Genomic DNA, 10,520 nt, shown 5'->3' with positions numbered 1-10,520 from the left:
GGTTGCCAGTTTTCACAACAAAACCCTCCCAATTGCTACTAAACTATCCCAAAAGTAGACCAATCGCGTTTCGAGGAGGGTTCCCCTGTAAATATCGCGTTCCAGGGGGTAAAATACACGTTTTGTGGTGAGGTTCCTCTGGTAAAATTTGCATTTCAGGGGCTAAATATTTTATAGTTTTAATGGATTTCAATGAGGACATTTTTGTCCTTAAGATCCTGAGAGGAACTATTTGTTGTACCTATAGTGTAAAATAGATTTATTAAAATAAATGAGGTAACATATTAGGACAAAACCTTCCTAAAGTACTTAAAGTGCTCAAGAATGTATTTATAAGTTTATTAGTATTTGATATATGTTCTTATAACATTGAGAGAAATATTATAGAAGATATGATTTATTATTCTGCATGATTGATTTGTACTTGATGAACATTTTTTGTAACCTTTAAAAAAATGTAACATTTTAGTGGTTTCAAAACATGTATAAATAATGTCCCCGACATGTTTTTAAATTTGTAATATTAAATACCTGCAAATGATTATGATGTTTCAAAGAGTTATACATCCACAGTCTCACAGCGAACACAATTTGGTAACAAAAAAGCCCAATGAATCTTCCTACTGGTTTGGAATGAGGATTTGTGAAATATGAGTGGATTTTCTCTGAACCCCTTTAACCAAAACCAAAAAGAACTGAGGAAAACAAGCGGTTCTCTGTCTCTTTCAGGACTTACTTATCTCTCTTTCATCTCTCTTTAATCTCAGGTGTTAGTGTCTCACCTGTCGAGCTCTGAGTGTGTGTCTCACTGTTGTCAACTGAACAGTTCAATGGTGGCCACTGACAGAAAAGAACTGCATTTACTGTAAAATAATGAGACACAAATAGAGGTGCTCACCTGCTTAATCAGGTGACCATTAAACACTCTGACTCACAAAAATCACACACTCACACTCACATACACACAGCTGCCTTTTCACCTCAAACACACCTCCATCAGAGGAAACAATGAGCAAGTATTCCTGCAGCTCAAACATAGCACTGGCAATGCTGAAGTCATGGGTTTGAGAATGCAGGGATCCAGAAATACACATCTTGAATGCAATATAAGTCAGTTTGGATAAAAGCAAATGCATAAATATAATGTAATATGTAACAATCAGCCTCCCACTTCACACTGAAAAATGAGTTTTTTGTGTAGTTTTTTTTTTTTTGTCTGCAAACTTGCAAACACAAATGAAAATAAAAGAATTGTTCAGGAACACATATTGAGTCAATTTTGATTTCATGCCAACTTTAAACCAGCGCCCCAAACGATCACAAAAGCCTTAAAACACAATGTGATGAAGATGTTCATGAGTCTCATGATAAACACATTCACAAATGTTTCCGTTTACAGTTTTTTACGATTGTTTACACTCTAAAATAAAAATTTCCACACAATTTGCAAAATTCTACTCCAAGGAGCAAAACACCACCACAGATTTGCACAACATTACACACAATGTCTGCTTCACTCTTTTTGCAAAACATTACACACAGTGATTTGTAAAACTCTACACACATTTCGACACCTTAGACACAGATAAGGATTGTGAGGTTACTTCCTTGTCATTACAAAGCCCCGGATTGCCAATGACCACACTAATGAATGAATTGGATCACATCCACAAGGTGTGGAAGCACACATGTGCTAATTTGAAAACGCAACACTCAGGTGTGCTATAAAAGGCAGCAGGTGAGTTCACCTGTATTCATCAAAAATGGAAGGAGCTAGAAGAAGAGTGAGAATGAGAGGGGGAGCTCAAAGAGGAGAAGAAGGAGGTAGAGGAAGAGGAGAAGGAGGTAGAGGAGAAGGCCTAGGTAGAGGAAGAGGAGAAGGAGTTAATAAATACTTGAAATATTCAGTCTGCAGCATCAGTGTTGTGCAGTGCTTGGTAAGTTTATCGTTGGCCTATTTGTGTACATTCTCCCTATATCTCAAACTAATCTTGAAGAATGTTGTGGGTTTGTCACATGGTCACTCAGCTGGAATCACTCACACTGATCTTACTGTCTATATGATGATTTATTACACATTTATTCTGGTGTTATTTCACTGACAGAAGTTCAGCTGCAGTATTAATGTGATGAAGAGAAAACAAGAGACTCATCTCACTGTTACGGATTCATCATGCAGCTCAAAGCATTATGGGTAGAATCTCTAGTCAGTGAATTCTGATCCATCAACACAGTTTCACTGACGATCCTTTATAAACCCAAAACCCAGGATAGAGCGGCTGAGTGAATGTGGTCTGGACTGTGTGGATGAGGCTCATTGTGTCAGAGACGCTGTAGAAGGACAGAGTTCCTGCACTGTGATCCACAAACACTCCTATTCTACTGCTGATGGGCTCTAGAGGTAGAACAGTCCATTTGTTATTGTGTATGAATGAGAAACTGGAGGTAGAGCAGAACAAACTCCAGGACTGATCATTAGATCCAAACCGACACTCAACACCTCGTTTCCTGCTGATGCTCTTATATGTCACTGATATATGCACAAACCCACTCCACTCAATCTCCCAGTAACAGTGTCCACACACACTCTCTCTACACAACACCTGAACATTGAACACACTATTAAATCTGTCTGGATGATCAGGATACGGCTGGACTCTTTTAGTGTAAGTAATCACTCTGTTGTTCTCAGACAGACAGAGGTGTTTATTCACTGTGTTCAGATCCAGAGTGAGCTGATGGGAATCTGATGGAAAAAACACATCAGAATCAGGAATTATGAATCTGTTTGATCTTTTCATGTAGCTGAACTCTTCATGTTCAGTTTATCATCAGTGTCTCAGTACAGATGACCAGATATCCTGTGCAAATCATCATTTACATCATCAATTATAAAATTCTTCTTTCTCCTTCTACAGGAGGAACATGAACACACTCAGTGAGTTTTTCTGCTTGCTTTCTTACTGACTTACATTGTAGAAAGTTCCTCCTAGTCCAGAAAACAATGTTGGTGAATGTGACTGTGGAAATCAACAGACATGAACAGTGTGATTCTCATGATCCTGCATCCATTCCTAAGACATTTCTAATACGATGTTCTCCATGATATGAGATGATGATGGACTCCTTTCTGAGAGCAGATGGTTTTCATGGACTTTACCTCTGTCTGAGATCTTCTTGAGCTCCTCTTTGCAGAAATCCACCAGGTTGTCTATCAGCTGATGGACAAATTTTCTCAGACCATCAGAAGAGAAGAGAGAACTGAAAGGATGAAGGTAATTTCTGTCTGTAGATTCAGGAGGTGCTGAGAGAGACTGGAAACTCTATAGAAAACAGAAATCAAAACTCATCAGCTCCACACGTCACCCAATAACCTGTACCAATATCAGATTTGACTGATCTTTAGTAATTCACCTCAATCCAACACTTTCACAGCATCAGCTTCATTCTTCTCATATTCATTTTATCACATTAGAGCTACAGATTTATTTGACACTTACACTCTATGTGAACTTTTTTGGTAATAGTTTGGATGATAAAACATCTGCTAGGAACATAAATGTCCATCTAACAGCTCAAGCACATCAATGGAGTCTTATTGTAGAGTTGAGTAGATGTGCTCAGGAAAAGGAGCTCAAAGGCAACAATTAGATTAGAATAGACTTCAGTGCTTGGGGTCTTCATGGTCAAATTCATCAATGTGGTACAGGTAAGTAATAATCAATTTTAGCAGGTTTGAGGATCACCTGATTCAATTCAATAACTCAAGTCCACTATGATCATGTTCTTCTAGATCTCTGTTACCTGCAGGAACTGGATGTGATCCTGTGTGTGTGAAAGCTGCTCCAGCTCAGCGTCTCTCCTCCTCAGATCATTGATCTCCTGCTCCAGTCGCTCCAGTCGTCCTTCAGCTCGACTCACTGCTTGCTTTTCCTGATCTCTGATCAGCCGTATCAGCTCAGAGCGGCTTCTCTCAATGGAGCGGATGAGCTCCATAAAGATCCTCTCACTGTCCTCCACTGCTGTCTGTGCAGAGCGCTGTTAGGACACACAGTGATTCAGGCTTCAGTGGGACTGAAAGAGACAAGAGAGTCTAAACTGAGACTGAGACAAATTTCTCTTCTTCTCCAGACTCACCTTAATAGACTCCACAGTCTCTCTCAGCTGCTGAACATCTTTCTCTCTCTGCTGGATTCTCTGCTGGAACGTCTTCTGCATCTCCTTCAGCTGCTTCTGCAGGACAAACGGATGATAATGAATGTCACAGAAAACGTCTCAGGTTACATATGTAAACCTGGTTCCCTTAGATAGGGAACAAGACACCACATCCTCTAGGGGGCACTAGGGGAACGCTGTCAGTGTGACTCATGTTTGAAGAGTACATACAAAAACTACAATGAATTTTCACTACCGCCGCAACCACAGTATAAAGGGGTGCCAGTAGAACACAACATTCACTTCTTCATCTGAAGCTTACTCCCGAAGCATGGCGAAGAGACTAGAGGTTGCGGTGTCTCGTTCCCTATATAATGGAACCAGGGTTACATACGTAACCTGAGATGTTTCCTCTCAAGGGAACTCAAACCGCATTCTCTAGGGGGCGTTATGGGAACAGATATACCCACGCTGCCATGCTGAGGGGAGTGCATGCTGATAGAACAAGCACTAAGTAACAATTCCTTGAATTTTAGGGTCCGAAGACCCCAGAGTAGAGCTCAGGCAAGGAGATTCCTTTAGAGGAATATCTAGGAGATCCTGTCACATAGGAGCCACTGTCTAGCTCTGAAAGGATCCATTCCCTCAGGAACTGATTCACAGAACCAAGGAAGCAGTTTCCTGTGGACTCCTATTCGGAACCGTTCTATAAGGAATACCTCGGCAAAACCTAGGTAGCAGATGGTCAGGAGGTATTATAGATGATACCCGGGTGAAGTTGGACCCAAGGAGACCGGGGTTTTAAACCAACTCAAAGAATGGGAATGAAGTCTAGCATGTAACCCATACCATACAGGATTTTAGAAAAGTGCACACAACTTTGTGCTCACTTACCACCTCCGTGGATTTTAGAAAGTGCCCAGAGACTGGTGTGGGACACTTACCATAACATAAGGATTTTAGAAAGAGTGTTTTCCCAGTGGGTTTCACTACTAGAGCTCCAGTCTTGTCAATTATGACAAGCAATAAAAGGGGTCAATCCTGCTAGTCGACTGATGTAGTCATGGAGCTAGAACTGACCATCCGATAAATAGTGGAAATGGTAGAGGACAGACTCCTAACCCTGAGCTGCAGGGAGGAACATTCGTCCTCAAAGGGGCAGCACTCTAGGGGAACCCTTAATGCAAAGGGGAGCGTGCTATGTCCAGTCCACACGTTAGCCTGAAGGGAGTTCTATACTCAACCCATGAAGTCAGGAACGGACAGACTCCTAACCTGAAAACCAGGGAGGAAAACCCATCCTAACGAGCGGGCACTCTACAAGGACCCTTTCCACAGAAAGGGGTGAGCCCTACCCTGCTCACAAGGCCTGAGGAGTGAGAATCAACCTTAGATGCAATAAGGACTCCTGACTTCTGGCTCCTGACCCTGAGAGACAGGGGAGGAAAACCTGACCCGCCAGAGGATGGAGCCCTAAGAACCCTTCCGCAGAAAGAGGAGCATACCAACCCGATCCTTTAACCCTTATAGCTATTAAGAAGCAATCTCCCTTGCCCTCGGGCTAAATAGGGGGTGCTTCCAAAAGGTTTAGCCAAAACCAGTCTCGACAGGAGCATTGGCCTGGCCAGATTCTGCAGAATCTGCAAGGACAGAAAGCCTGAGAGAGGTTACTCCTCAGAGTCATCCACTCAAGAGGGTTTGACAAAACCCTGAACAGGGTGGGATTCTCAATACAGAGGCCGGTAAGTGTCAGAGTCCAGCAAGGCTACCAGGGGCAATCATGTGAAGAAAAGCTTACTTGGAAGAAGGGCGTAAGTCCTAAGATACCAAGCTGTAATGTGGACCTGGAGGCCAAAAGGTTCCATAGGGACCTAGGCAGGCGGAAGCAGATCCAAGGAAGATGAGCACCGCCACAACCATAGTGAGAGACCGTGGGGAGGAGGTTTGACCTCGCTGAGGACCTACCCTGAAAGATATAAAGCACACAGACAGGTCCCAAATAACAGCCAATAGCTAGACAAGGTACATGGATCATACTCACATAGATGGTATGGACATGCGTGTCCTGCTGGGGGTGTCCAGGAACCTTCTGCCAAGAGATATTTTCCAAGAGCTTACCTGGAAAGAGGAACATAGCCTAAAAGTAGCGCTGTAGTGGGGACCTGAAAGCCAAAAGTGGCCACGACGTCCAGGTAGATAAGTCGAAGACCAATCCACAATCGCGACGCGTAGCACATATTCAGGTCCTACAGGAGCTAAACATGTTCTGCTCAAGCGCCAAATTCCCCCAGGTATTAAGCAAGCACGGAGCCGCTGGCGACGCTGTGAATGCGTTGTTAATGCCGCGAGAGGCGAACACACTCATGCAAAATCAGGAAGAACAGAGAATCTCACCTCCCTCCATTGCGAATGCATCGCGATGAGTACATCAGCTACCTCGAGAACTTGATGCGCTGCATTCACCACACCCACGTAGCCCGTGAGCTCGTGAAAGCGGGTGTTAGAGCGTGCCTCTTGTAACAAAAAAGCAATGAATGCAACGAATGCATTCAACTCCATCAAGAGCTGATATTGCTTGCTTCTCACCATCACAACTCAGGCCGTATGAAGTTGGGGGTATCAAAGCAAAACTGACAAGACTCACAAGAAACAAAGAATGAATGCAACGATCGCATTCAATTCCCAAACAAACTCCCTTGGGAGATGAAAGCGAGCCATAATTATAAGCCTCTGGAGAGAGATTTTTACATGCACTCAGACAAAAAGTCAGTGAAGACGAAGAAGAGAATGTCGTCACTACCGGCACAACCACACTATAAAAGGGCGCCAGTAGTGATGTCATAAGCTGTCGTCGGCAAATTTCATTGTAGTTTTTCATGTGTGTTTCATGTACTCTTCAGACACGAGTCACGCTGGCGGCGTTCCCCTAGTGCCTCCTAGAGGACACAGTTCGAGTTCCCTCGAGAGGAAACTATTGGCACTAAATCACGTGAACAGATGAATCCAGTAAAAGTGGAGCTGACAACTAGTGGCTGTAGCTTCAAACTCCAGAAGTGATGATCAGCTACAATAATCATATATGAATTATAAAGCATAATGAGCATCAGTAATGGATTGTCAGCAGTTTCACCTGTGTCTAGTTTTAAATACCTGTTTTTCTGTCCTCTGTGCTGCAGCTGATATAATATCATGGTTTTTATGTTCATACATTGTACACAGCACACAAATACATTTCTGGTCAGTACAGCAGAAAAGCTCAAAGATCTTCTCATGTTTCTGGCAGATCATCTCCTGCAGTCGTCCAGTGGCATCAGTCACTTTGTGTCTCTTTCCTTTAAACAAACTCTCATGTTGTTCAAGGTGATTCTGACAGTAAGAGTTCAGACACACCAGACAGGACTTGATGGCTTTGTATTTTCTTCCAGTACAGACATCACACTGCACATCTCCAGCTCCAGCGTAACAGTCAGCAGGAAGTTTCCTCTTCTTTAGTTTCTCCACCACTTCAGTCAGCATGGTGATTCTAGCTAAAGCAGGTCTTGGACTGAAGGTCTGTCTGCACTGAGGGCAGCTGTAGACTCTCATCTGATCCTCCTGATCCCAGCAGTCTGTAATACAGCTCTTACAGTAACTGTGTCCACAGGGAATGGCCACTGGATCCTTCAGGAGATCCAGACACACTGGACACAAGAAATCATCCTGAGAAAACCTGGCTTCTGCCATTTTACTGCATGAATACAGAGACACAAACACACATGAGCTCAGTTTCTGTTTGCCTGAAATCACGTGTTTCCTGTTTCCTGCTTCTGTGTTTGAGTCGTGGGTTTGTCAGTAATCTGTCATTTGAAAAATTGTAATTTAAATTATGTTAGTAAACAGAATAGAAGTCAGTTGAAATTCAAATGAATTTTATCCAGGAAAGTGAAGTTTATAAATACATATTTCTTAAAAGGTTCCATAGAATGCATTGATACAATATTTTAAATTGTTCTCTGATATCAACATAGAAGGTATATGGCATAGGAAAGAGCAAAAATTCTCAAGAAAAGGTTTTACAGGTCCATTTACAACCCTAGGATTTGTCCCTAGAATGGGCGTACATTTCATTTAACAGTAGGGGGGACAATAAATATAAAATTTCTCACAAGCAATTTTTGAAGGGGACACAAATAATACAGTCAAATTGTACTCTAAAGATACACAACAATAAAAACAGGGAATTAAAAAAAGGTTTAAAATTTTCTTTAAAATTAATTAAGACACTTAAGAACAGAATAGAAATTGATTATACAACTGAGTAAGTAACTGAGTAACATCATTATAAAAGTAACTAATTACCAGGCAAAGTAACTATTGCGTTACTTAAAAAAAATCTAATTTAATAAAACAATAAAATAAATATAAAACATTGTACACTAATCTACACTATTTTAATGTTGTTGTGGGACAACGTCAGAGACAACTATCAAATTCAACATATTATTATAAATATTATCATTACTATAGTGGAACAATAAAGCACAATAGGTGGTTTAGAACTTTAAATATTTATTGCACAGACCGACGCAGAGAGACTCTTTTTTTTCCTGGGCATAAGTTGCAAGTTACATAAACATTTTTGCCTTTCACCTCAGCGACGGAAAAGTAGTGCTTATACTTCCAGTTTGCGAAAGCTACCTTTGAACTTGTTGGACTTGCCATCGTTGTGACCACGGCCGTAGCCAGCTGTGAGGTCACCTCGGTCCGGACCTCGGTCATTTTTTAATATTCAAAAATAAAATGTCAAGCTCTCTATGATTATTTAGCCGTTTAAACCACCTCATATCACATGAGTGTTTGCAATTCATGTTGCTGCGAGAAGCTAGCGCAGTGAACTGGGCTTGAGTGCGCGTTGAGTGAGAGCACGGGTACAGCCTCCGTTTGTTGCCAGATCCACCTATATACGTGTTTTTTGACTCGTTTTTCCAATTTAGTGTGACACTTTGGGACGTTTATAAAGTGGAAAGTTGAACGTTAGTGTTAGTGATATATTAATCTTATTTACAAAACACAAGCTTTGAATTTATTTCGGATATCTTTTTCTTTCTTTTTGTAATTGCTTGTTTTTCATAGCAATATCTGGCAACATTGTAAATTCATAAAAAAAAGCTTATAGACAATCTGTAACTTAATTGCTGACAGGAAGATAAGACAAATGCAGTGATCATCGTTAATATCTGAAAGAAATGTATAAAACTATCAAAAACAATAGCATAATACAAATCTGTTTGTTACAGAATGAAATAGGCTACTATGCCAGATAACGTTAACGTTACTGGCCAGCAGGAAGACGTCTCATGCTCTTTAGTTAACCTTATGTCATCAAAAAACATTAATTAAAGCACAATCATCTACATGTCTGTCTATTTTAAAGTTTAGGCTATGTAGTGCATTTGTGGGTGTCATTATAGCACAATTCTTAACACCTTACTTCGGACCTCACTAATTTTCAAACCCTGGTTACGGCCTTGGTTGTGACTCCTGGATGTTGGTGTGTGAGACCGATTGTGCGTGTGCATGTGTGTGAACACCTGCACTACTCTGCCTCTGATTGTCACGAATCAGAGATGAGGTCAGGGTCCAAATGCAGGTGCGGTATTATTAAATTAAACAGAACACAAACAAAAGGCCAACACAGCACAAACATGACTGGAATTACAAAATAAACAGAACTGAAACACGAGCACAACAAGACATGACCTGAGAAGACAATGCAGCCAGGATGAGGAGTGGGAGATGAGAAACTTTATAGTCCGTGATAATTGTGAACAGCTGTGGGTGAAACGAGTGTCATGATCAAAGACAGGTGTTTACAATCAAGGGAGTGAAGTGCGGGAGGAAGGGAAACAGCGACCTCCGGAGGAGGAGGGAAAACCCGCAGCCCAGAGTCATGACAGTACCCCTCCCCTAAGGAACGGCTTCCAGACGTTCCCTGGGGCCGAACAAGTCTGGAGGGAGGTGGAACGGGGGACTGGTGAAACAGGGGGAGGTGATGGTGGGCCAGGCCCGTGTAATGACAGCAGGCCCGGAGACGAAGGTTCCGGGAGGCTGGGCGAGACTAACGTAGAGCTGCTTGGGAGCTCGGGGAGGGCGTGACCGGACTCAGAAAAAACGTGAGTGGGCACCGCCGCCAGAGAAACGTCAGCGGGCACCGCCGCCAGAGAAACGTCAGCGGGCACCACCGCCAGAGGAACATGAGCGGTTGCCACCGCCTTTGGCACAGAGTGAGCGGTCACCGCCGCGTCAGGCACAGAGTGAGCGGACGCCGCCGCATCGGACACAGAGTGAGTGGTCACCGCCGCTTCGGAAACAAAGTGAGCGGTCGC

At 42.5% G+C, this 10,520-nt stretch overlaps 1 protein-coding gene across 1 annotated transcript; it reads right to left on the bottom strand.

The window, feature by feature from the left end:
* Nucleotides 1–1,853: 1,853 nt before the first annotated feature.
* Nucleotides 1,854–7,878, bottom strand: LOC141288756 (tripartite motif-containing protein 16-like). Its single transcript, XM_073820926.1, has 6 exons — nt 7,306–7,878; nt 4,138–4,233; nt 3,805–4,038; nt 3,161–3,323; nt 2,973–3,020; nt 1,854–2,746 (listed from the first exon to the last, which is right to left on the bottom strand). The coding sequence occupies exons 1-6, from the start codon at nt 7,876–7,878 to the stop codon at nt 2,226–2,228; spliced, it is 1,635 nt and encodes a 544-aa protein (XP_073677027.1). The 3' UTR covers nt 1,854–2,225.
* Nucleotides 7,879–10,520: the final 2,642 nt, after the last annotated feature.

The sequence above is a fragment of the Garra rufa genome, chromosome 16, assembly GCF_049309525.1.
Source record: "Garra rufa chromosome 16, GarRuf1.0, whole genome shotgun sequence".
Taxonomy (NCBI): domain Eukaryota; kingdom Metazoa; phylum Chordata; class Actinopteri; order Cypriniformes; family Cyprinidae; genus Garra; species Garra rufa.
The sequence above is the reverse complement of the archived record's forward strand: the minus strand, read 5'-3'. Positions and strand labels throughout refer to the sequence as shown.

Excerpts from the sequence above, each read along its gene's own strand:
- LOC141288756 (XM_073820926.1), bottom strand. The coding sequence starts at position 7,878 with ATGGCAGAAGCCAGGTTTTCTCAGGATGATTTCTTGTGTCCAGTGTGT. Across the intron at positions 4,234-7,305 it reads CACAGAGGACAGAAAAACAG|AAGCAGCTGAAGGAGATGCA; the intron begins GTATTTAAAACT and ends TTTGTCCTGCAG. Across the intron at positions 3,021-3,160 it reads CAAGAAGATCTCAGACAGAG|TCACATTCACCAACATTGTT; the intron begins GTAAAGTCCATG and ends TGATTTCCACAG.